We start from the raw sequence: 27204 nt of genomic DNA on the forward strand, positions 1-27204 counted from the left end.
TGAGCATCCAGCCAAAGGGTTTCTGTACTATGAATCACCTGCTGTTATGGTTTTCACTTGTTGTTTCTCTGGCTGTTGTATTTTTCTATGCTTTTCTTAATACTGGCTATATGTTCCCTTTGCAATTGCTAATAAAGATAATTCTAAAAATAAATAAATAAATAAAGATTCCTGCACCCTGTATATTTCACTCTGCAGTCTGTGCTTTGTTTTTGGTGTTCGCCTTTCACTGTAGACCTGTTGGATTTTTCTTTGTTTTGCTTTGTGGACTGAGTGACTTGCCCAGGGTCACAAGGAGCAGCACGGGGTGCTGAGGCTGTAGCTCCAACCAACATACTTCCCACATGCTAAAAAATACTTCTTATTTTTTTAGTGCTGGGGATATATTTGGGGGTGGAAAATAGGTGCTAATTGGTTAGTTCAGCTACATTGGCCTTAGCCAGCCGATTAGCATGTGATTAGTGCAGAAGCCCCCTTATTACCTAGAAAATAGGTGTCTCTAAGAGCGCCTGTGCTAGTGGCCACGCCCTAATGGGGAAATTAATAGAGAAAATGGGAAATGCAGCAGTTTTGCAGCCGCATTAAAAGTGGCCTCGGTGTACAGGAAAGTCCCGCAGCAGTAATAGTGCAAGCCACCTTTTTAGCACAGCTTAGTGTAACATAAGTGCCCTTATGTTTGCAGAAGGAAGTTGAAATGTGAGAAACATGTATGAAAACCTTATCCCTCTATTATGAAGGTCCCACCACTATAAATTATATAAATATTTTTATATAATTGGGGTTTTTAAGGTATTTTTTTGGGAGTTATATGCTGTTTTGAGTTTCACCTTATTTTGGGGATGCTTTGTCTGTATTGTTTTTTAAAGGTAACTTTGGCATCTGTGTGCTATATAAAATAGCTTCCCGAAACCAACCCCAGCAGCACACAGATTTTGATGTACAAAAATGTAGCTCTGCTCTGAAGGAGGTGAAAATGTATGTGTGTGTAATTCTGGATTAACCTGCCTTTAAAAAAAAAAATAATAAAATACGCACACAAATCAGAACTCTGCTTCCACTGGGAATGCCTATGCAAAGTGTATATATACAATAAAAGCTTGGTTTGTGAGCATGATTCGTTCCAGAAGCATGTTTGTAATCCAAAGCACTCGTATATCAAAGCGAATTTCTCCATAGGAAATATTGGAAACTCAGACGATTCATTTCACAACCCAAAAACTTTAATACAAAATACTATATGTACTTGTATTGCAAGACTTTGCTCGTTTAGAACAGTCACTTCCCTCCCGCAAAGTCAGAGAGAAGAACCATCAGCTCAGTTGTGATGTGTGTATACTGTATGTACTTGTATTGCAAGACATTGCTTGTATATCAAGTTAAAATTTAATAAAATGTTTTGTTTGTCTTGCAGAACACTTGCAAACCAAGTTACTTGCAATCCAAGGTTTTACTGTATCTGTAAGCAGTGGTATAGTCATTGATGGGCCTGGGTCAGCCCAGGTCCATTCAGCAGCAGCGCATATAGTCAGTGTAGCTGACAGGGATCCCAAAGCCCTACAAGCTGGAGAGTCCTCTCCAGGGCCCCTCCCCTCCCCCAAAAAAATCCTGTCTTAAACCCAGAGTAGTTGGTGGCACTCTTCTAGCTGATGACGCCAACTGCCTCTCTGTGCATGCTCAGTTCAGGAGGGGACTCTTCAGCTGGCAGGACTTCAGGATCCCCACCAGCAAAGGTATTTTTTGCCATTTTAGGGGGTGGGGGAGGGATATAGCAGTCAGAGAGAAAATGCAAGTGTCCTGCCCTCTCAGTCCACCTCCAGGCCTACCAGAAATTGAACTCTGGTTAAGCTACACTATATAAAAGCACATCATCGGAGCACATATTTATATGCTCTTATACAGCTCTGCAGTTTTATCAGAGCCTTTTGACATGTGTCAAACCCATTTTAAATGCAAAAATCGACACTAGGACAGAGCTACTCATTTCTGGTCCTCAAGGTCCACAGGAGGCCAGATTTTCAGGACATCTACAATGAATATGCATGAGAGAGATTTACATGCACTGCCTCCTTGGTACGCAAATCACTTTCATGCATATTCACTGTTGATATTCTGCAAACCTGGCCTGCATGTGGACCTCGAGGACTTGAATTGAGTAGCCCTGCACTTGGAGAACCCTTAAGGAGCTACCCGAGTCAGCTAAAATCAAGAGTACAGAGAATGTTTGCTCTCAATCTGGCTTAAACTGCCATGTTGCTGTGAATGTTATAGAAGCCTGGCCTGAGGAACCACCAGCCAATTGGATTTTCAGGATAACCCTAATGAATATGCATGAGAAAGATTTGCATGCCTACGACCTCCGTTAAAGGCAAATCTCTCTCATTTGTATTCCTTGTGGAACTCTCTCCCTAAGACAAGAACCCCACTTTCCCTCCAAGTTTAAATCAGGCCTAAAGATCTTTCTATTCCAAGATGCTTTCAACGTTTAAAGCAATTCTTTATCCCTAGAATCTCTCTTCTTCTTGGTGTTGTTCCTTACGTTTTACCTACCTTCCTGGTTTATCCCTCTCCTCTATCCTTTGGTTTTATATGATGTATAATTTTTCCTTTTTGTTTCTTGTGACATCTGTTGTAGTTTTAAATTGCGTTCATCTCCCCTTCTGTTGGTTTTAGTTACTTAAACTTTTGTACAAAAGTTTTTCATTTATGTAAACCGCATAGGATTTATGCGGTATATCAAATGTAATCAACTTGAAACTTGAACCATGGGGGGTAATACTCGGCCAGTGGCGGTCAGTTTTTTAAAAATAAGAACTCATTACAGCCATTTTCTGAAGGCAGGAGCCAAGTGGGCATTGCTTCTGCCCTCACTAGACCACCAGGGATAGTAGGTATGCCATGGGGGGATTGGAGAGGTTCTGATTTGTCATAGGCTGGGGAGGGGGAAGGGAAGAAGGGGTTGTTTTGAGAACCAGGAGAGGGCTCCAGGCAACTTTTTAATAGTTATGTTGGTCCCAGTTAGGATTACCAGACGTCCGGATTTCCCCAGACCTGTCCTGGGGTCTGGAGGGCTTTTCAAAACCTGGTACTTTGGGTTTTGAAGAGAAATCGCATCAGGAGGGAGCAACCGCACATGCGCAGATGCTTTCCTGCCCGATGAACAGGCAATGGGGTTGGGGCAGGGGCGAAACAGAGCAGGATGGGCGGGTCTAGGGGTCCGGATTTTACTAACCCTAGCCCAGTCGATTATTCAGTGCCAGGGCCTGCTGCATAACTAAGCGCACACATTTAGGACAACTTTTGAACTGTCTCTTAAATTCACCTACTTAGCTCTGCGGATCCCAGCTATCAATATTGCCAGCACTCACATAACTGCCATTATTATTTATCCTGTGCCCACATTTATACTCGCTAAGATAATGCTTATGTCTTTCTTGAAACTTGGTGAAATCAGACTGCCTTAGGTCATCCATTCTTCGTGTTTCTAATGGACAGGTAATATATTTTATATTATAGATTGCTTGTCCTTTGTGGCTTTGGAAATTTTATCACAGAGATGTTATGGCAAACAGAAATGCAACTTCCTTGTCAATGACAAGCATTTTGGAACGCCCTGCCTGCCCGGAGTAAAGAAATACCTCACTGTTCACTACGCCTGTGGTAAGAAATTCATCGCTGTTCACTATATCTGTGCGGTAAGAAATACCTCACCTTTACGGGGTTTCAAAGAAGGATTGGATAAATTTCTGATGGATGCGGGGATTGAGGGATACAGATAGAGGTATAGATAGGATTATGTAAGGGTATAGACAGAGGGATAAAGGGGTTTGAAGGGTTTAGGCAAAGGATCACCTTACAGGTCATGGACCTGATGGGCCGCCACGGGAGCGGACTGCTGGGCACGATGGACCTATGGTCTGACCCAGCAGAGGCAACTTCTTATGTTCTTTTCTTTATGCGTGTGGTGAGGTGCTTTTTTGAGGGCCTGCAAGCATACTTGCATTTAATTTGCTGGAGAATCTGATTGCTTTTGAGACCCCTAATCAGAGGCATAGTAGGAGTGAGTGGCGCCCCTCTCCTGCCTTCCCTACCCCCCACCTGCTGCACGTGCATGCGCCCCTTCCCCTCTCCCCTTCCCTTCGGTCTGTCCCAGTATGGCAATTCTTATATTCTTATGTGAGCCAGGTATAGGACAGTCAAGCCATTGTGGCTGGCTCTTAGGCAATGGTGGATTGAGGTTTTATGACATCACAATCTGAGCTCTGGAATGTTGCTACTATTTGGGTTTCTGTCAGATATTTGGGACCTGGGTTGGCCACTGTTTGAAGCAGGATACTGGGCTTGATGGACCTTCGGTCTGTCCCAGTATAGCAATTCTTATGCTTATGCTTATCTTCGGCATGAGCAGCCATGAAGTAGCTGCTTGCATCAGCTTCGGTGCTCTGATGTCACTTCCTAGGTGCAGGTCCCAAAAGTGACATCAGAGAGCACCAAAGATAAAAAGGTACAGAGGAAGGGAAGGGGTGCATGCGCAGCAGGGGGAGGAGTGGGAGGGGGGAGGAGGGGTGCCAGCACCCTGAGCAAGACCCTGCCCGGGACGAACCACCCCCCCTGAACCCCCATTACTACGCCACTGCGTACAGCGCAGCGTATAGCGTACAGCGTACAGCGCTATAACCGAAATGGATACCGACCATCTGTGAAGTAAGAGTGGTTCGTTGCAGGGGATGAAAATAAAAAGCAGGTTGATTTAAAAGATGAAACAGTTTGCGTAAGGATTTCTCACACCAGGTGCTGCTGTTCTATAGACAGGTGTGTACCGTTCAGATTTTTGGGGAGTGGGACAGGGTCAATGACCACTGGGTACGTTTGTGTATGGGGGTCATTACCTAATCCCTTCAATGGTCATCTGATCATTAGTGAGTTCCTTTTTGGCACTTAGATGCTTTCAAAATGGGTTTAGCTCTGAACCTCTAGTTGCGTCCTGGACGTCTTGGGAAAGGTTTGATTTTTGCTGCAAAACATCCAAGTCTAGTATTCCCAAATCCCGCCCATAACACGCTTCCAACATGCTCCCCCCCTTTGAATTTTGGATGCACAGCGGTTAGGAAGCCTAGCAAGATGTCCAGAAAGTCAGTTTCGAAAATCAACACTTAGACGTTTTGGCAATTAATGCCGTTGGTGAACATCTGAATTTTTTGAGAGTGAGCCCTGTTGTATTTTTGTTTTCGAATTATAGAAGTATAGAGAGTGAGGCAGTTTAATAAAGCGAAAACCTATGGTACCAGTAGAGAGTTTTGGGTTTAAAAAAAAAAAAATTCAAAGCAGGCAGGGAGGGCAGAGCTAGGGCGGGACTGGGGCGGATATGGGTGGGCCTGGTGGTGGGTCTAGGGTGTCCGGATTTTACAATCATAAAATCTGGCAACCCTACTTCTGATTAATTTTCCAATACTGTACAGTAGAGTCTTGGTTAACTGGGTCTCAGTTAACTGGGACTCTCAGACAACTGGCAAAAAAATTGCCGGTGTAAAAATAGAATCCCCTCCCCCCCCAAGCACCAGTGTCGGTGTCCTGAGCCACAAATCCTACCTTCCTCCTTCTCTCAAGCCCCAAGCAACTACAAAACCCCCTCCCTCCTGTCCCAAAGCACCAGCACGGCAGTGGTCCTGAGCCGCAAAGCCCTCCTCCCTCAAGCCCCGACATGGCAGAAGCAGGCGGCGGTCCTGAGCCGTGAACTCCCTCACTCCCTCCTTCCTTGGTAATGGCTTTTTATCTTTCGTTTTTTCCTTAAATGTTCTTTTTCTCTCTACCAATTGTAGTTCCAATCCTTCTTCCCTCATTTTTTGTTTGTCCACGTTACTAAAAAAATTGTTACTTTCCCCAGTTTGTTTTTATGGTCAAATATATTTTTATTGAGCAATCAAGAAAGTAACGGGTCAACACAACAAAGTACAAAACCAGCTCAATGGAGTAGGAAATGTCCCCAAAAGAACCCCCCCCCCAAACCCCAACTAAAACAACCCCCCTCCCACCCCCATTCCCACCCCTGGGTCCTCCTTCCAAGTACATAGTAACAAAGAATTAGAAAAGAAAGTAAAACACCAAGCTAAACAAAAGGGCAGGTACAAACAAGAATCCTCAATTAAGTATCCGGCTACGAGCCAGAGGGGTCAAAGTAGACCAAAAAGGTTCCCAAGTGGTCTGGAAAAGGCGGCCCTGGCGAGAAGACAAATCAGTCACATCCCTCCGCTCCCACATCAGAAGAGAAATCATTCGGCATCTCCAAAGGGAATAGTCCGGAGCTTCGGCCTCAAGCCATTTCAGCAAGATGCATTTCAAAGCAATCTGGATAGACCACTTAAGGAAGGCTGCAACTCCTTTAGAATGTGGAAAGTAGTGAGGAACAGTCCCAAATAAGAGCAAAGGGGAGCTGCGAATGGTGCCCAGTTTGTTTTTAATTGTTCTGTAACTTGTTCTGGTATGTTGTTTTGGTATATTTTTTATCTGTACACCGCCTTGAAGGTTTGATTAGGCGGTATAAGAAATTTTTTTCCAATATGTTTTATTAAATTTTCAAAAATAAACACCAAACAGCAACGAAGTGTACAACAATAAGCAGTGAGTACAAAAATTCAGCCCATGTCCACTCCCGTCTCTGTCATCCCCCCCCCCAACAACAGAAATCACAAAGTGCAATAGAAATATTCCAGTCTAGTGTGTCCAATAGCAGTGAGGATCAAACATTTAATAAATGGCTGCGAGCTCTGGGTGTGGTATAAGAAATTTTAAACAAACTTGAAACTTCCTTCTTTACCCAAAATGCAGCAGTCAGCAGGAGGCCATAGGCTGCTCATGGCCAGCCCCAGCAGGGCTTTTCCTTTGACGCGTCACTTCCGACACATCAGAGGAAAGGCCCTGCCAGGGCTAGCCATGAGCAGCCTGTTTTGAGGCTGCCTCCTGCTAACTGCTGCGCTTCAGGTAAGGAAGATAGAGAGGGAGGGGAGGGTGTTTGTGGCTCAAGACCTGCTTCTGCCATTTTGGGACTTGAGGGAGGGAGGGAGGTTTTGCGGCTCAGGACTGCTGCCATGCTGGTGCTTCAGGGTGGGAGTGGTAGTGGTGGGGGAATTGAGACTGTGTTAGACAAGGTTTCTAACACATTTTCCAATTAACCAGAAAAACCAGTTATCCTGTATCCACCAATCCCTGTGGGTGCCGGACAACTGAGATTCTACTGTAATGTGTTTGAAACTGAGAAGATAAAGTCTTCTTTTTTTGTTTGTTTGTTTTTTAGTGCCCAAAATCATACTTTCAGCAGTTGATCCTAAGGTCTCTAGTCAAAAGCCTTCTTTGGAGCATAAAGATGGGGAATATGGTAATTGTCATGGTTTGTTATCACCTTTTCATAGTAGTACAATCTGGCATCTCACTAGACCACAGTTACATGTTATTAGTGGAGTGCAAAGGTTCAAGACGCTTATATTTAGTCACAAGTGTGTTGCACTTTTACTGCAATGAATATTTTGTTACCTGATTCATCAGTGGTTTTCTCCCATACTCTTATCAGCTCGCAATAAATCAAGCCCATTAATTCAGGCTGTCGGGGCTCTTAATTTATAGATCATTGGCAAGATACACTGCAGCAACCAAGAGTGATATATTATGCCAGGCTGACAGATATTTGGCAACATACACCATGGCATAATTACAGTGTAACATGATTGTATATTCAGCAAGTGTCAGTCTGTGTCACATTAACTTGATATGTGGCACTCGCGGGACAATGCCTCTGGCCTTCTAAGAGTAAATGTCTAATCTGGAGGTCACTAATTAATGAAAACTGGACTTCCAGGTCTTCCTGCATGTGAAAATCTGTGTATTGTACCAGAATTCCCTGCTAAAATGTCATTTCTACAAACACATACAACTCTCTGCCTCTCGGGCATCTGACGCTCGTACTTAGAACTCTGATTACTGTGTATAGTGACATTTTTTTCAGAAAGACAAGACAGCTGCTAATATTCTGCTGTGGACACCATACCTTCAACTCCAGCTCCTCTATTTTGCTATAGTTCAACTCGGACTCCAACTCCCACTTACATTAGGCTTTAAATTCTTTATTCTAGATCTAAATGTAACTTGGGTTCCAGGACAAAGATATAAAATGATAAATTTACCGTTATATAGTAAGTTTTTATTTTGAAGCTGGAGTCTGAGTTGGCACTTTTTTTTTTTTTAATTGGTTCTATCTCCCATCACTTAATCCCCCATTGCCTCAGGTACATCAGATAGAGCAGTGGTCTCAAACTCAAACCCTTTGCAGGGCCACATTTTGGATTTGTAAGTACTTGGAGGGCCTCAGAAAAAAATAGTTAATGTCTTATTAAAGGAATGACAATTTTGCATGAGGTAAAACTCCTTTATAGTTTATGAAATCTTTCCTTTTGGCTAAGTCTTGATAATAATATTGTATAGCTAAAGAGACATATGATCAAGAAACAGTTTTATTTTACTTTTGTGATTATGATAATAAACATACCGAGGGCCTCAAAATAGTACCTGGTGGGCCGTGAGTTTGAGACCACTGAGATAGTGTGAGCCTACCAGGACAAATGCTTGAGTACCTGAATGTAAACCATTTAAGTGGTATATAAATGCCTAAATAAATAGATCTAAAATTGCTTCTGGCTCCACAGCCTTGGTTACAAGTTAAAATGTTGCTGTTAGGTCATAATTTAGAGGAAATTCTTCTGAGCCCTTGGGTTCAGTCTTTTTATTGGAGCCATGCCATGGTCATCATCTACATTGGTCATTGTTTCAAAGTTCTATCACAATGGAAGCAAGTCCACTTAATTGCTAGATCAACTACACCACAGGACTTGGAAATATGATTATCCACAATCTTTTCTACTGTGCTCTCAGATGCCTGCGCTGGTGAATCAAGTTTCAAGTTTAATACAAATTTGATTAATCGCTTTATCTAAATTCAAAGCGATGTACATGAAGATAAAATTACAATATAAATACAGTATTATAGTAGGTAAAACAAACAAGGTTAATGACAAATTTGACAGAACCGGAAACAAAAGGGAAGTATAGGGAAAAAGTTACATTTTAAGTTAAAGAAACATACGTATAGGGAAAGCACATAAGGAGAGGGGAATGATAATAATAAGATGTAAAAGAAGGATAAAAATTGAAAGTGGGACTTAAAAGAAAGATTTTAAGAGATTCTCATGATTGTTAAAAAGGTTACATTGTAGCTAGTTAGTTAATGAAGGCATCGTTAAAAAGGAAAGTTTTAAGTTTACTTTTAAATATCTACCCAGCTTTTGCAGGAGAAAGGTATCTTTCATCGAGCTCAGTATGATTTTTAACTTTAAAAGTGCTACTGTTGTGTGCAAATTTGCTTTCGTGCAAAACAACAAAATAACAAAAACCGGCACTTATCTTTAGATAACTCAAGCGCCGGTATCTCTGTTGTAGCAATATGAGGTTCGTATTGCCCAACGGGGACCTGTTTCACCACTTTACGGCTTCATCAGGGGTCTGCATTATCATGTGCAGCTATGTTCTGTTAAAGAAACAAAATGGCGCTGTTTCAAAGTGACATCATATAATTGGTATGAACCAATGAGCTGTCATTCCGCTAGATACGTATAATTTGTGGCAACAGCTCCAAATATGGTCATTGCCAGAGGGGATGCAGAATTGGAGTAGAAATTCTTCAGAAACATTAAGGGGTTCTTTTACTAAGCTGCAATAAGCACTGGTGTCTGCTTACCGCAACTTAAAAGGGTTTACTGCGGGACGCACTGAGATGTCTGTAGTAAGTTTCAAATAATACTTTTTCATTTTTTTGGCCAAAGGGAAATAGCGGGGTGCGGAGAGTGGGTGTTTCTGTGCTAATCCGTTACCATGTTGGCCTCGCCATGCACTAACTGATTGGCACAGGATTAGCTTATGAGTCCTTACCACCTATTGGCACATGACCCTTAATTTGAAAAATGGAATATCAGCCATTTTCTAGCTATGACAGAAATGGCCTTAGTGCACATAAGGGTTGCTAAGGCTATTTTCTACTGCAGCTTTGTAAAAGGACCCCTAAAAAAATGCCATAGCAGTAATATCCATAATTCAACAAGAGATCTACTGCTTCTGCAGCCTTTTCAAAAAAAATATTTATTCATTCAATTTTCTATACTGTTCTCCCAAGGGAGCTCAGAATGGTTTACATGAATTTATTCAGCTACTCAAGCATTTTTCCCTGTCTGTCCTGGTGCGCTCACAATCTATCTAACGTACCTGGGGCAATGAGGAAATTAAGTGACTTGCCCAGGGTCACAAGGAGCAGTGTGGGTTTGAACCCACAGCCACAGAGTGCTGAGGCTGTAAGCTTTAACCACAGCGCCAGTATAGAAATCAAAATGTAGTAAAAGTGAGCCAATTATAGTATAATGAAACCATTATGACATCACTGATGAGGTTGGCTCTTAGGCATTGGTGGAATGAGGCATTATGATGTCACAATACCAGCTCTGGTTATCAGAGGCTGAAACTTTTCACACTATTTATTTATTAAATTTTCTATACCATTCTCCCAGGGGAGCTCAGAATGGTTTACATGAATTTATTCAGCTACTCAAGCATTTTTTCCTGTCTGTTCTGGTGCGCTCACAATCTGTCTAATGTACCTGGGGCAAGGGGGAGATTAAGTGACTTGCCCAGGGTCACAAGGAGCAGTGTGGGTTTGAACCCACAACCTCTCCGTGCTGAGGATGTAGCTTTAACCATTGCACCTCACATGTTAAGGTTTCCTTAAAATGAAGATTTATTCTTTAACCGCTGGATTTTCTTTAAAAATAAAGCTGTTAAAAGGCACCTGTACCAGAAAATTATCTATTTCTTTTGTACTTCAAGTAAATTAGAAAAGGACCACCAGCCAATCTGTCCAGAATTCATCATATGCAAAAGTTCTATCTTGGAAGGAGAGAGTACAGTACACCTCGTGTTCCACTGCGGTGTGGGTTTCTGTTTGACATGACCAGGATTAGATTAGTAAGATTCACATTTATCTGAATCCAAAAGACCATCAGAAATATGAACTGCAAGTCACTAACCCCCCCCCCCCCTTATCAAGTTGTGCTTTCAAGCAACGCAAGCTAAATTACGTGCCGTCATAGGAATGAAACGGATTGTTTAGCATTCAGTTTAACATTGCTTGGCAGCACAGTTTGATAAAAGAGTGGGTAAAGTAGTTTACATGATGTCAGACGTGAATTCCCGGGTGGGCCCATGCATTTTCCTGGCCCCCTTCCTTCACCTCCAGCATTAAAATACCTTGGCAGGCATGGGTTCCCAAGTCCTGCCAGCTAAAGACCCCCACAGAAACCCCCGGACTGTCTGAACGTTGATGAAATAGGCTGCATATACTCTGTCAGCGACACCAAGGATGTACACTACTGCTGGGTGGGCCTGAACCCAAAGTAAGTGGGCCTGGGCCCACCTATATTGCTAGTAACCTGAAGGGACTCCTTCCAATTTAACCTAGCAGAGACACAAGTTCTCCCACTGAGTAACATAATAAATGACTGGATAGAGACCAGTCGGCCCATCCATTCTGTGCCACTGTTGTCTTCTCTGGTTTTGTACTACTTTATCTAAATGTACATGTAAATTTCCATACTTAAACTGATAATGGTTCCTTCTTCCATATGTCTTTTACCTGACCTCTCAACCCTTGTTCCTTCCACTACCCTAGGGCTTGAGTTATCATTGGGAAACTGTGTACATGTTTTATTAAATACATTTTTGTCATCAGCATGTTCAGATTCTGTTACAGTGATGGCCTCTGGTAGTCTGTTTTCTGGTCTTACCGTTTTTCCTCTTAGATTCCTATGAGACCAAAGGGTCGCAGGCCCCTTTCAAGTCTTACCAGCAAGTTTTATAATAATCCACGTAGCCACAAAAGTTTGGGATGCTGTTTTCTAAGATATTTGTCTGCCCCATGCTCACTGACGTTTGGATTTTAATCATGGTTCTGTGATTATGCCAGCCTTTTTGGAAGCCCGGGATACTGTAGCTGCACCATTGTAGTGAGGCCTATAAAAATCTTTAGTGACTGGGTGTCTTTTTTTAATGTCCTTGTATACCTCGAGGCTCATTTACTAAAGTACATTAAAAAGTTACCCCCAGATTCTAAATATAGCACCTAAATTTCACAACAAAATTTGGGCATGCTCCCAAGATATATGCACAAATTACAGATAATGAGCCAATTAATGTCATTAGATATTAACAAGCACTTATTAAAATGAAGCTCCTGATGAAGGTTCTGGCCAGCAGGTTGGCTAGAGTGTTGCCTCAGTTGATAGCGGAGCCCCAGGTAGGTTTTGTGCATGATTGGAAGGTTGAAAAAAACATCTTAGAGTCAAAGTCCCTCCTTGAGGGCCGCAATCCAGTTGGGTTTTCAGGATTTCCCCAATGAATATGCATGAGATCTGTGTGCATACACTGCTTTCAATGCATATTTATTGGGGAAATCCTGAAAACCCGACTGGCCTCTCTTTTTCATCTCTGGCTTTTGAACTTTTTGTTACAAGCCCCGTCGAAGTCCCTCCTTACACGGGGTAATTATAAGCGGTAGAAGTGTTTTCTTCTGTTCTGGGAGGTCTATAGTCAACTTTTAAATATCCTGGGACATCTGCCGAGATATTAGGGTTTTAGGCCCAGGGCGCCATATTATTTTCCTTCTTGGGGACTCCTGCTTAGTGCTATTTGTTCCTACAGCTGAGTTCTTGGGATGGGAGGGGTCTGCGGGGGTTCCATACTGTATATTGGGGTAGCCCCCTTAAATTCTGTTCTATAAGATTGGGCCTTTAGATCTTTGGTTTTCTTTTCTCTTTCTTTTTACAGGGGAAGTGATGAGGAAGGATAGGCGCTGTAGGGGGGGGGATTTTTTCTGGTGAACCTACAAGAGAGTTATGTATATTTCGTCTATAGTACCTGATTGTTTTGGGTTGTCCGTAATGCAGTCTTATTTTATCCATGTTTTGTACTGCATACTGTTTGCTACAGCCGTTTTGTGGACTTGTTATAATTTCGCTTTGGATTATGAACTTGTTGTTCTTGTTCTGTGGCGGGGAGGGAGGGGGGATTTTACGTATAAACTGGATGACAAGTGCTGTATTCTGTTACTGTTTCCTTTCTTAGGCTATTTGGTATATTGTCTTCAATAAAAATTGTTCAGATCTAACAAGCGCTTATTAATTGGCACCCGTTTAAAATTTGTACTCATGTTCGACTTCGTACTGATCATTAACCCTTTCAGGACCATAAGGATCGTAGGCCAATTTTTGTGGTTTTGACGACATTTTTATGGTAAAAAGGGCTTGCAGATGCCAAAAAATTGATTTTTTTTTTTGTGAAATATCATTATTTTTTTTTTTTTTTTTTAAATCAAACTTCTGGCTTATGGACAGTGTGGCAAGTGAATCTTCTCGTCAATCTGGCAACGACGCTAATGAATGAATGTCGGAACCAGTTTGTTTACATAAAGGCAGTATCATATGGAATCCGTACATATCAAATTTAGAACTGTAGACTATCCCAATCAAAATTTATAGGATTTTAAAGTTATGGGACAAATATGTCCCTTGGTCCTGAAAGGGTTAAAGCATGGTGCCTAACTGTAGTATTTATTTATCCATTTTTCTATACCGTTCTCCCAGGAGAGCTCAGAACAGTTTACATGAATTTGTTCAGGTACTCAAGCATTTCTCCCTGTCTGTCCCAGCGGGCTCACAATCTAGCTAATGTACCTGGGGCAACGGGGGGATTAAGTGACTTGCCCAGGGTCACAAGGAACAGCGTGAGTTTGAACCCACAACCCCAGGGTGCTGAGGCTGTAGCTTTAACCACTGCGCCACACACTCCCCGGGAGCGTTCTGAAAAGTTACACTTCTTCTTGCAGAACACAGTCTCAGCATGCCTAACTTGGGCGCCAGCATTTACGCCAGGTTTCAGCAGGTATAGGGTCTGCCACTGCAGTTAGGTATAGGAATTAATGCTGACGTCTTGACCACAATTAAGACAAACATATTTGTCTTGTTCTATATGTCTGCCTTAACTGTGGTCAAGATGTCAACAGTAAGGGCTCCTTTTACAAAGGTGCGTGAGGGCCTTAACGCGCGGAATAGTGTGCGCTAGCCGCTACCACCTCCTCTTGAGCAGGCGATAGCTTTTTGGTTAGTGCGCGCGCTAAAAAGGCTAGCGCACCTTTGTAAAAGGAGCCCTAAGGTCCTGTGTTGTTACATTTTGAGAGAGTACATAAATATGACAGTGTATGATCTGTAATTTAATAAGCAAGGAGATGGATCAGAAAGCTACAGCAGAGCAATGGAGGCAGCCATTTTCCAAATGATTTGCCCAATAGAGGAGGTCCAGCTGCTTGATAATTGTTCATTAATGTAGCTTGCAAGTAGCATAATGCCTGCAAAAGTGTCTATTGCAATATACCTTTGCAATGACATTTTCTCATTCTTCTTGCCATCCCATTTGCTTCCATTTTGCATTTTCCATTGATTTCTGGACTTCCCTTTTCTTCTTTTTTTAACACTCTTACTGTTTTTGTCTCTGTTACCTCCTCTGAACATAAGAACATAAGAACATAAGCAATGCCTCTGCTGGGTCAGACCTGAGGTCCATCATGCCCAGCAGTCCGCTCACGCGGCGGCCCAACAGGTCCAGGACCTGTGCAGTAATCCTCTATTTATACCCCTCTATCCCCTTTTCCAGCAGGAAATTGTCCAATCCTTTCTTAAACCCCTGTACTGTACTCTGCCCTATTACTCCCTCTGGAAGCGCATTCCAGGTGTCCACCACTCGTTGGGTAAAGAAGAACTTCCTAGCATTCGTTTTAAATCTGTCCCCTTTCAACTTTTCCAAGTGTCCTCTTGTTCTTTTATTTTTCGAAAGTTTGAAGAATCTGTCCTTCTCTACTCTCTCTATACCCTTCATGATCTTATAAGTCTCTATCATATCCCCTCTAAGTCTCCTCTTCTCCAGGGAAAAGAGACCCAGTTTCTCCAATCTCTCAGCGTATGAGAGGTTTTCCATCCCTTTTATCAAGCGTGTCGCTCTCCTCTGAACCCTCTCGAGTAACGCCATATCCTTCCTAAGGTACGGAGACCAATATTGGACACAGTATTCCAGATGCGGGCGCACCATCGCCCGATACAATGGCAGGATAACTTCTTTTGTCCTCGTTGTAATACCCTTCTTGATTATGCCTAGCATTCTATTTGCTTTCTTAGCGGCTGTTGCGCACTGTGCCGTCGGCTTCATTGTCATGTCCACCATTACCCCCAAGTCCCTTTCTTGGTTGCTCTCATTCAATAATATCCCTCCCATCGTATAGTTGTACCTCGGGTTTCTGTTTCCAACATGCAATACTTTACATTTCTCAACGTTGAACTTCATCTGCCATCTCGCCGCCCATTCCCCCAATTTGTTCAAGTCCCTTTGCAATTCTTCGCATTCCTCTTTAGTCCCAGCTCCACTAAATAGTTTTGTATCGTCCGCAAATTTTATTATCTCACACTTCGTGCCTGTTTCTAGATCATTTATGAATATATTAAATAGCAGCGGCCCGAGCACTGAGCCCTGCGGAACACCACTCGTGACCCCCATCCAGTCCGAGTAGTGGCCCTTCACCCCTACCCTCTGTTTCCTACCCGCCAACCAGTTTCTGATCCATCTATGTACGTCTCCGTCCACTCCATGGTTCTTCAGTTTCCGGAGTAGACGTTCGTGAGGCACCTTGTCAAAGGCTTTTTGGAAATCAAGGTATATGATGTCTATGGGGTCTCCTCTGTCCATCCGTTTGTTAATTCCTTCGAAGAAGTGCAATAAGTTCGTTAGGCACGATCTCCCCCTGCAGAAACCATGTTGGGTTGTTTTCAAAAGTTCGTTTCTTTCCAGATGTTCATCGATGTGTTCTTTAATCAGTGCTTCCGTCAGTTTCCCCGGAACCGAGGTCAAACTCACTGGTCTGTAGTTTCCCGGGTCACCTCTTGATCCCTTTTTAAAGATGGGCGTGACATTGGCTATCTTCCAATCCTCCGGGATCATGCCCGTTTTCAAGGATAGGTTGCAAATTTGCTGCAGTAGTTCCGCTATCTCCTCCTTTAATTCCTTCAGAACCCTGGGATGGATTCCGTCCGGACCCGGGGATTTGTCAGTTTTAAGTTTTTCTATCTGCCTGTGTACATCATCAAGGCTCACTTCCATGGATGTTAATTTTTCTGCTTGATTTCCATTGAAGATTTGTTCAGGTTCCGGTATGTTGGTTGTGTCTTCGTTTGTAAATACAGACGAGAAGAACATGTTGAGTCTTTCTGCGACTTCTTTCTCCTCCTTCACCGCTCCCTTCCTGTCTCCTTCGTCCAGCGGTCCTACCTCCTCCCTAGCTGGCTGTTTCTATCCATCCATCATGCTGTAAAAAAAATATTTCCTTATATTATGGAGTCTACTTCCCCTGTTTTGAATTTCCTATCGCCACCTCTTGATCTAAAAATTCTTATACCTTTGAGGCATCTAGTGGTGTAGTAAGAAGGGGTAGAGCGCCCCAGGTACTGGCATCTCTTCTCCTGTACCCCTGACGAGAGGTGAGGCTCTTAAATGTACTCCCTTCTATCTCTTAAAGTCTTCTAGTCATTGCTGCTCATTCTGGCTTCAGGCCTTCCCTGTGACATAACTTCCTGTCGGCCCAGGAAGTTACATCAGAGGGTAGACGAGATAGTACGAGCAGCAGGCAGAAGACCCTGCATCGCTGCTGGTGAAGACTAGAAGATTTCAAGAGATATGAGGGGAGAATACATTTATGAGACCCACCCCCCCCATCATCAGGAGGAGATGCTGGGTTCTACCTTCCCTGTGCCCCGGGCACCAACTTCCTTCACTATGCCACTGCATTCTGCCCATGTCTCTTTTTTTTTTCTACAGGACACAAATTTAGGTCTGTAAGCATAATTTGCAGTGAGTAACTTATGATTAAATCTTTTTTATTCATTTAAATAACAAAACAAAGAACAGTTAAGCCAGCTACATAGTCAAGGCAACACTTCCAATTCTAACAATTCAACCACCTAACCACCCCACCCACCCACTCCTTTCCCATGGGAACAGCCATAATGAAACACCTCAATTCAACAGTCTACTGCGTACAATTGGTGTGAGTAACTTATAACAAAGTATTTTCATTTTGTTTGTACAACAGATATCAAGCTTGACCCCCGAGGATCCAGGCTTCCTGAAACAGATGGGATTATTCTTAGTAACTCTTTGGCTACATTTGCTTACATTAGAGGTAGCAAAACTAATTTAGTATTTTTGAGTATGTCTCTATACAGTGCTAGAATCATAGTGTGAAATACTGTGTGCACTCTTTCCAGAGCAGCTTCCAAGTGCCTGTCAGTTAGAGTGAAATAGCACAAGCGGACCTGAACAACTGGTGAAATAATCTATATAAAGATATGGAAGAAACCGAGCCAATAGCTTTACTTGATAAAGAGGGGCATTTATGATATGTCTTCCAAATCCGAGTTTGGATGTTTTGCAGAAGCCGCACAAAAAAAAAAAATCCACTAGCGATCATGACCATTTTCAAAACATTACAAATATCTTTTTGTTTTGAAAATGATCATTTCTCAGAGATGCTTGTCTTCATTACATCTATCCTTTTGAACCATTTGTTTCTTTCAAAAAACACATCCAAAAGAAAAATTTATTTATCTATCATAATAAAACCCTTAGCGCGCATGCGCACTTTAATCTCCGTGCGTCTGTGCTGTGTGCTACCGTGCCATGCATGCGCAGTACAATAATTCGCCTGCCGCCGATCACCCATGCCTGTCTCAGCTGATTTCCTGCCTTCTACCCCGATCTCTGACGCCGGCTGACTTACTGCCTTCTGCCTACATTGCTGGGACGCCTTTTCTCACCCCTGGACCAGCAGCCGCGGTTTCACCAAGCAGCCACGGGGCCTTTGCTAGGCCGACCCACTTCAATAATGCGAGGCAGGCCGGCCTAGAAAAAGCCCCGAGGCTACCCGGACTAGCGGATGCTGGACAGGGGGAGCAGGGAAGGGAGAAGGGCTACTGTTGGACAGGGGGATCAGGGAAGGGGTGCTGCTGGATGGGGGAGGTAAAAGGAAGGGAGAAGGGCTACTGCTGGAAGGTGAGCAGGGAAAGGGTGCTGCTGGACGGGGGGGGGGGTAAAAGGAAGGAAGAAGGGCTACTACTGGACAGGGGGAGCAGGGAAGGGGTGCTGCTGGACAGGCGGGGAGGTAAAAGGGAGGGAGAATGGCTACTGCTGGACAGGGGGAGCAGAGAAGGGGTGTGCTGGACAGGGGGGATGTAAAAGGAAGGGAGAAGGGCTACTGCTGGACAGGAGGAACAGGGAAGGGGTGCTGCTGGACAGGGGGGAGTTAAAGGAAGAGAGAAGGGCTACTGCTGGACGGGGAGCAGGAAGCAAAGAAAGAAAGAAAGGCCTCAGTGCCCCATTGTGCTAAAAGTTTACACATTTATTCTAGTACCCATTAATGTAGTGGGCTTAAACACTAGTTATTTTATATTCCGCATATCCTACAATTCTATGAGATTACAAATTATTCAGGTACTCAAGCGTTTTTCCCTGTCTTGTCCTTTCAACTCACACTCTATCTAATGTACCTGGGGCACTGGGGGATTAAGTGACTTACCCAGGGTCACAAGGAGCAGTGTGGATTTGAACCTACAACTCCAGGGTGCTGGGGCTGTAGCTCTAACCACTGCACCACACACTCCCCAAAAATGCACAATACAAGCCAGTGGGATGTAGGAGAAGCCAACAGTTTTAGTAGACTGGCCACAAAGACATCCCAGGAGAGCAGTGAAGCACACCAGTGATCTGTACACAAAACAGCCCAGGTACAGTATACATCTCACCATAACCCGCTTATGGTGTATGGTGAGCCCTATAAAACTTACTGAACCCAACAGTATTCCACATCAATAACCTTTATACCTGCAGGTGTCATATGTATGTAGGTAAGGTGAGATTAGAGTGGGTTTTGGAAGGCTCACATGTTCCACCATAAGTGTAGTAGTTAGAGTGTGAAATGGGCCTGAGTTCCCATCTCTGTCCAGTTCCAATTACTCAGTCCGAGAAGAGCAGCAAGCAGATCTCTGGAGTAGCTTAGGGGCCCATTTTCAAAGCACTTAGTAACCTATGGTACTTGGTATGTCTTAAGTGCTTTGAAAATGAGCCCCTAAGCTACTCCAGAGATCTGCTTGCTGCTCTTCTCGGACTGGCCATAAAATCTGAAGCTATCATACAGGCAGATATATACTGTTTCATTCACATCTTTAGGGGGTGGAAGGGAGTCAGTGACCACTGGGCGAGTGTGTGTCTGGGGTCATGCTTTCACAATCCACTGCCAAAGCCATAGGTGAAACAGTCCCTGTCGGGAATTACAAGATAAGCACTTGCCTAAATTGCTTCACCGATAATTTGTTTAGAGACTTGTTTGAAATTGCCTTGAACTAAAGATTGTTCTGTTTGATTTGAAGGTTTGTTTTTTTTGCCTTGATAGAAACTAGTTCTGCTTGTGTGTTGTTCACACTGGGACTTTTGAGACTTTTTCCTCCTCCTTTTGTGTGAATGAATGTGGTTTGTCTTCCACCGTTTCTACATATAGTCATTTGTCTACCATTATTTGGAGGTGTTTCACCTATATATATATTCAGTGCTGTTTCCAAGTTCCCACCGTACCTGTATATGATCAGCAATATGCCACTGAAGTTGTTGCCCTATATGTGCTTTCTTCTCCCAGTGTTGGACTAAGGGAGCCTGTATAATTGAAGTTGTATTATGTGATTTATGCTCATTCGGCTGAATCTTCATTGGGTGGCTCGTGCATCCAACAAAGATTGCAAGGACATTATATAATAGAACACAGAAACATGATGGCAGATAAAGGCCAAATGGCCCATCCAGTCTGCCCATCCGTAGTAACCAATATCTCTTCCTCTCTCTAAGAGATCCCACGTGCCTGTCCAGGCGTTCTTGAAATCAGACACAGTCTCTGTCTCCACCACCTTTTCCAGGAGACTATTCCACGCATCTACCACCCTTTCTATAAAAAAGTATTTCTTTCTCATCACAGTTTGTTATAGTCTTTGCCCTTATAACGTATCCAGTTTGCAGATATACCCACTGGTCACCCTTCAGTGACAATTTGCACCATTGGCATCTATCACACTTCTTTATAAAAAGTGGTGTGAGTTTAAAAGTAAATGTAAATGTGGAATTATGTCATTTATATATATGAGGACCGAAGAGACACAAAGCTTGGTGACGGTGAAAGTTTATTTGAGTCTCGAATGGTGTTGCTGAGGTCCGGCAAAAGTGATTAATGATACCATTGTTATAAACATTCAAGGGCTTTTGGGTATGAGAGAAACTTAACTTTTTGAGCATGCCTTCTCTCCTTTATAATAATGTTGTTTGTGGTGAAGTATTCCTGTTAGTAATATTTGTTTTTAGAAATGCATTTTGGGGAATTTTTTTATGATATTGGTGGGAGTGCTCTGAACTAGTTAGATAGGGGATATAAATGTGAGCTCTAATTATTAGGGCATGAGGACCTCTGCACTCAATCAGCCAGCTGACATCACTTCCTCCAAATATGAGCTATAAATATAAACACTTCAGAAGCCACATACCTACATTTTTTGATAACTCCATTGTCTTCAAATGATCTTGTATTCATTGCAAGTTGGTGCAGCTGTGGTTGCTTTTCATTCACTGCCTTGCTTATACAAAAGCTGTTATTGAGAGGACAAGGCCAACTTCAGTTATTTCACGTCTGCATTTCTGAAGTAGCTATTCAGAAAGTTCTCGCTTGCGTACTTCATAGGCGGTGTGTTGAAATGCCATCCTGTGTTGCATTTCATCACTTCACTGACATTTCACACCAAAATAAGCAAATACACTTTTCATTAGAGATCAGGAAAAAAAAAAATTCTTCCCACTCCCTCTTTCAAGTTATATTGGTGCGTTCTTTTGTGGCGTTCCACTGCTACGTTTCAAGTATGCGTGGTGATGTGGTTGAGACAGTAAAATGCATTTGGGCTTGAACTTCAATCTACTAGAGACACTTGGGGCTCCTTTTACGAAGGTGCGCTAGCGTTTTTAGCGCACGCACTGGATTAGCGTGCGCTAGCCGAAAAACTACCGCCTGCTCAAGAGGAGGCGGTAGCGGCTAGTGCGCGCGCTATTCCGCGCGTCAAGGCCCTAACGCACCTTCGTAAAAGGAGCTCTTGATTTCATAAATTGCCAACAGTCAAAACTGTTAGTACTGACTAATGGATAAGGAGGAAAATGTCTCAAATGGGATTAATGTGTGTCTGATTGTTTTAAAATTAACAAGAATTTAGAAGAGGGTCAAAGTACACCACATAAACTGGATACTTAAAGCACCAAGGGCCTTCAGAATAGAGAGTTGCACGGGGACAGAAATCCCACCCGTCCCCGCCAGGATCCTCTCCGTCCCTACCCGTCCCCGCCAGGATCCTCTCCGTCCCCGCCAGGATCCTCTCCATCCCCACCCATCCCCGCAAGGAATTACCCGCCCGTCCCCATAAAAAGCAGCAATTACTTTTGACAGGATCATCAATTCCACAGTTTCTTTTGCGTTTGCGCTGCTGTTTTCCTTGTAGAATCTCTTTGGTGGAACCCTTTTTTTGTTTTCTGTTCATGTAATTAACTTATAAACCCCCTTCTTTTACTAAGGCTGACGTGTCCATTATATTATATGGACGAACCCTGCTTCCAAAGCCTTCCATCCCCATGGGAGTCCCATTGGCTAGAGGGGGGTCCCCGTGGGAGTCCCGTGGGCCAGAAGGGGGTCCCCGTGTGAATCCCGTGGGTTAGGGGGGATTCCCGCAGGACCCCCGCGATCCCCGTTCCCGTGCAGATCTCTATTTCAGAATCTGAGACAATCATGCTGTTTATTGTTGGACTCGACACAGGCCATGTTTAAGTCTGTATATAGCATAAGGGCTGTGGCTCACTGGCTGAGCTGTTGCTTCTGCACCCAGAGTTTGTGAGATCAAATCCTGGTGCTGCTCCTTGTGACCCTGGGCAAGTTACTTGATCCTCCAGTGTTCACCACTTTGAATGTCAGCTTTGAAATGCCGACGCAACAAAAAGATGGTATACAAGTTCCCTTTTACAAAGCCGCAGTAATGGCTGCTGCTGTGGTAATCACTCTGACGTCCATAGAGATTCAATGGACATCAGAGCGTTTATATGGCAACTGCTACCGTGGATTTGTAAAAGGGAGAGAAGGTAAAATATTTTTAATTTATGTAAAAATAAGACAATGCGGGGATGGGGAAAAATTTGTTCCCTGTGTCATTCTGTAGGGCATACCATACATGGCCTTATAACACAGACATCCTAACTTAAACAGCACTCTGGCCTCAACAGGAAGCCAGTGTAATTCTCTGAGGTTAAATGGTCTGCCTTGTGTAGTCTGAAAATTAGATGTACTTCAGTATTTTGTATCAACTGAAGTCGATGAAAACATTTTTTGAAGGCCTCCCAAATGTAAATATTACAGTAGTCTAATACGTACAAAATGAGTGACTGAGCTAATAATCAAAATCAGTTATTATTTTCCTTTATTGCAGCTCACCCAGAACGTGCTGCCCTGCTCTTCATGTGTAGTATCTGCGTGGGCCTAGCCCTCACTTTGTGTGCCTTAGTGACACGTGTGTCTTGCCCTGAGAATATCCGGAGCATTCACCAAGTGAATGGCCACCTGCTGCTGGAACGTGACCAAGACGATAGCAGCAGCGAGGAGAGCGATGAGGAGGCGTCTTCGGACTCTGCCTCTCCAGATGACTTTCTGAGATTGTATAAACCTGCCTCTGCCTATAACTCTATGGACGCAGCCGAACTGGCAGAAAGGATTGAACGCAGGGATCAGATTATGCAGGAAATATGGATGAATAGTGCTTCAGATGCATTCATTCCGAGATGAATTGGCCCATAGTGCTGACCAGGGGCCTTATCTAGCACAAAGAATTTCAAATGTTTATTGGTTTATTTTGTAAAATTAGTTTAATGTTCTTTTTTTTTTTTCGTCAATGCCTTCTGTGAAGGAAGATTTGAAATGACATCGCTTAATTTCTGTGAAGTAAAGGCACATGAGTGGGGCACATGAATTTCTTACAGCACAGAGAGCAGACCCTCTTGTTGGTTGCCAAAGAAACCATTCTCAAGCCTTACCCCTAATCACTCTAGTTCCCAGTGGCATAGCGAGAGTAAGTGGTGCCCCTTCCTGCCCTCCTCCCCAGCATGCCTCTTCCCTCATATCTTTTTAATTTTCCAGGTAAGAGCAGCATCACGAACTGCACGCATCGTGTCAACTGTCCCTTTGATATCACTTTCTAGGCGCGGGGCCCAGAAGTAACGTGAGAGAGAGGCGACACCAACACAAGCAGCAAGTTGGTAATGGTGCTTTTGCAGGAAAAATTAAAGAGGTACCAAGGAAGGGGTGCACAGCAGGAGTCATTGAGAAGGAGGGGGTGGAGGTGAGGAAGGGTGCCTGCACCTGGGGTGGACTGCCTTCCCCTTACTATGCCAGTGAGTGGGACCTGTGGCTCACTCCATTCTACTGCCTGTGTCTTACTAATAACACGGCACCTTCAGGATTGTATTTTGGACAGCAATACTGTTTTGGGATAGATTTGTTTGCACTTTTTGCATTTTTATTGGTATTTATCTCCTGAATCTTAAATTACAATAGAGTAAATTAAAGCTATTTTTTCCTATACAGAATTAGAAACTCTCTAGGAAAGAAGGAATGGAAAGAGACATGACGAATATCACTGCTCATTTTCGATAGCACTAATCTTGACCTCATGCATGTGTGTGCGTTTCATATCATCCACAATAGACACGTGCCCATGCCATAATACACTGTCTTTCCCTTCCCAAGATGAGCTGAAAGAAGAACAAAAAGTCCATCTCATTCAACCTTCATCTGCCTTTCTGGCATTTTCCAATTGGTGATTGACCTCGGTGACCCTAAACGATGCCTCTGACATCAAAGATGATCATCCGACTTGCTCGTCTTTTTGTTCTACAAAAACTCCCCCACCTCTTCTTAATATATCCACAGATAGTGAAGATGATGTCCTTTGGATGCTTATTCCACAAAGTTAGGGCCGGCTCATCCGTTGTTCATTGATTACTTTTCATTCACATCTTTTTTTTTTTTCTATTTTGCATTTCCATCAAAACATGATCAATGAGGTTAGCAAACAAAACCAAACTAAAACCATAAACAATATTAAAAGCTACAACACATAAATACAAATATAAACTAATATATATATATACTGTATATAAACTACAAATAAATTAAAAACCAGCTAAAATACACTTACTCCTCTGATTCACCATTCTGGGATTCAAGGGCAAGTTGGATGCACACCTTGCAAATCACGTTGAGGGATACAGGTAAAACAGGGTCTTCATCAGAGAGCACCTGGCTTGGCCTCCACATGTGCGGGTCGCCAGACTAGAAGGACCTAAGGTCTGATTTGGTGAAGGCATTTCTTATGATCCAAATGGATCCTAGCTTGCTATTATTCTTAACTATTTAGGTCTTTAGAACGTTAAATATTCTTGTTTCACTCACAGTTCAGTAGACGAGAGTTCCATAACTCGGGATCCAACACTGATAAAAATTTGCCTCCGTAAACGTCAGTTCCTAAGCCAGCCGTTGTTGACTGGATCATAAACTCCTTTTGGGCTGGTATCATTCTTTTTTTGTCCTTGATGTAAGTAGGTCCCATCTGCCTTAGGCATCCCTATGCACCCCTGTAGGCGTGAGACCGGCATCTTAGAATAGCGCCTTCGATTTCATTTTAAAAAACATGTTCCCCAATTGGTCAGATAGGTGGCAGTAGAGTGCCTACTGCCCCCTAACTGCAGCGCGTCATGTACAAAAACGTTTACCTAATTTATAAGCAGGCATAGTGGAGGGGAGAAGGAGAATCTATTCTTAATGACTCCTACAGGCACACTCGCGTATTTCAGAGCAGGTCTAAAGTGTGCCCCTTCCTTCCCTGGGTGTAACATACTATATGTGTCTTGATAGCCTAGGTCAGGGGTAGGCAATTCCGGTCCTCGAGAGCCGGAGCCAGGTCAGGTTTTCAGGATATCCACCATGAATATGTATGAGATGGATTTGCATGCACTGCCTCCTTGAGATGCAAATCTATCTCATGCCTATTTATTGTGGATATCCTGAAAACCTGACCTGGCTCCGGCTCTCGAGGACCGGAATTGCCTACCCCTGGCCTAGGTGCCCTGTTCTAAAAATGACCCCTTTACTGAGTAAATGGCTTTTGGGAAATGCGCTCTTTGCATCCTTTATAAACTGCCTCTTAAATGTATCTGTAGCTGAATACATGTGTACTTATACATTCCCTCTCACACACACACACGAACATGAATGGTTAAAAGTATGATGCCCAATTCTATTATTTTCCCAAGATTATTCTGGGTAGAGTTGCCAGATTTTCCAATTGGAAAATCCGGACCCCCCCCAGACCTGCCCCCAGGCCCACCCAGTTTTGACCAACACCCTAGCCCTGCCCCCCCCCCCCCCCGCTCTTGTTGGGCAGGGAGGAAGTCTGCGCATGCGTGGATGCCACGTTATGATGTCACTCGTGCATACGCGGACTTCCTCCCTGTCTGACAAGAACAGGCAGCTGGGAGGATTAGGAGGTTAAAGGGTGGGGATGGGCGGGCCTGGGGGCAGGTCTAGCCATAGTTATCCTACAGTGCAAGTTTTTTCAATACAAGTTATTATTCTAGCTGCCCTTTCTAGCCTATGCAGCAGGGTGTAGGTTCCTTCTAACCCAATGCAGGTTTGGTCATTGCTTCCTGACCTGCAGGATGACTTTTTTTAAAAAATTCTTTATTACAACAGTGCAATACAACCAATGCAACGCATAGTAATACAATAAAAGCACATTCATCTTTCTCATGTTCATAATCATCCATTTCCCCCCACCCAAACAATAATCATTCCGTATAGCACAAACATATATTATCATAACTATCCTACCTTATTCTGAATAATGATATCTTCTCACCCATCCCAATTATGAATATTCAAAAATCAATTTATGACCTAAAGAATCTCTCTCCCCCTGCCCTGGATATGTACCAAAGGAAAGGACAAAGTGCCGGGTTTTGAAAAACCATCCAGGGAAATCCGTACGTCTGGTAACCCTAATTCTGGGAGGGGTGGGGGGGATCATAATTGCTGACTGGTAAAATCTCAAGGTCAAGTGCGTAGGGGCCTGAAATCTCATTGAGAGGGACCCTAGGCTGAACATTTACTTAGGATGTGCTACCAATAAAAAGCCTCTTCCTTTAGAAATCATGAAACTGAAGGTCTCTAGATAAACCCCCTCTTGTTGTTAAGTCATTTTCTGGGGTGATACCCCAGCAATATTTTTTACTTCTTTGATTTATTCCATGAAATGTGGAGCTCGGAATTGTGGCCCGGGAATCTAAGAATCTGGCTAACTCTAGCCTTAACGTGCCTGAGAGCTCAGCTCAGTGTATGATGCAGTGGTTCCTAAATGCTGCCAGTGGGTGACCCGGAAGTCGTCCCTTTTACATGCTTGCATTTTTCACCAGAGGGAAGGCGTTTGGGTTAGCTGCCGGCAGCAAGTAGTTACCGCTGCTGATGACCTGAATAGAAATGGAAATTCTGCATGGGCTGGGGGGAGGGAAAGAAAGAAGCTGAATGGACTGGAGGGGGGTGGGTGGGAAAGAGAGGCTGCTACATAGGCTGGGGAGGGGGTGGGAAGAGAGGAAAAGAAAGAGGCCTATCCCCACTTTGGGCTCAGGTCTGACCAAAATTGGTTGTCTGGCTATGCAACTGGTATGTACAGGTTAACAAGTGAGGGGGGAGGGGAGGGAGATAAGGGAGACTGAGGGCCAAACTCTCCCAGGTGCTAGAGAATAACATTCTCAAGCCCGATGCAGGGGTAGGCAAGTATTGTCCTTATGAGCCACAATCCAATTGTGTTTCCAAGATTGGATCTGCATGCACTGCTTTAATTGTATGTAAAT

General features: G+C 43.5%; 1 protein-coding gene across 4 annotated transcripts in view; it reads left to right on the forward strand.

Annotated features, from left to right (window-relative positions):
- The window catches only part of EVA1C (eva-1 homolog C), a 72225-nt gene extending 46970 nt beyond the window's left edge, over window positions 1-25255 (forward strand). For 2 of the 4 annotated variants that reach the window (XM_033949777.1, XM_033949780.1), the window contains 4 exons: window positions 3514-3657; window positions 7289-7369; window positions 17273-17362; window positions 22731-25255. In XM_033949777.1, coding sequence (XP_033805668.1) covers window positions 3514-3657; window positions 7289-7369; window positions 17273-17362; window positions 22731-23083 — 668 coding nt within the window. In that variant the 3' untranslated portion in view covers window positions 23084-25255. The remainder of the gene's footprint in view (window positions 1-3513; window positions 3658-7288; window positions 7370-17272; window positions 17363-22730) is intronic. The other 2 variants (XM_033949779.1, XM_033949778.1) reach the window with 2 other exon arrangements.
- Window positions 25256-27204: the final 1949 nt, after the last annotated feature.

The sequence above is a fragment of the Geotrypetes seraphini genome, chromosome 6 (assembly GCF_902459505.1).
Source record: "Geotrypetes seraphini chromosome 6, aGeoSer1.1, whole genome shotgun sequence".
In the NCBI taxonomy this organism is placed as follows: Eukaryota; Metazoa; Chordata; class Amphibia; order Gymnophiona; family Dermophiidae; genus Geotrypetes; species Geotrypetes seraphini.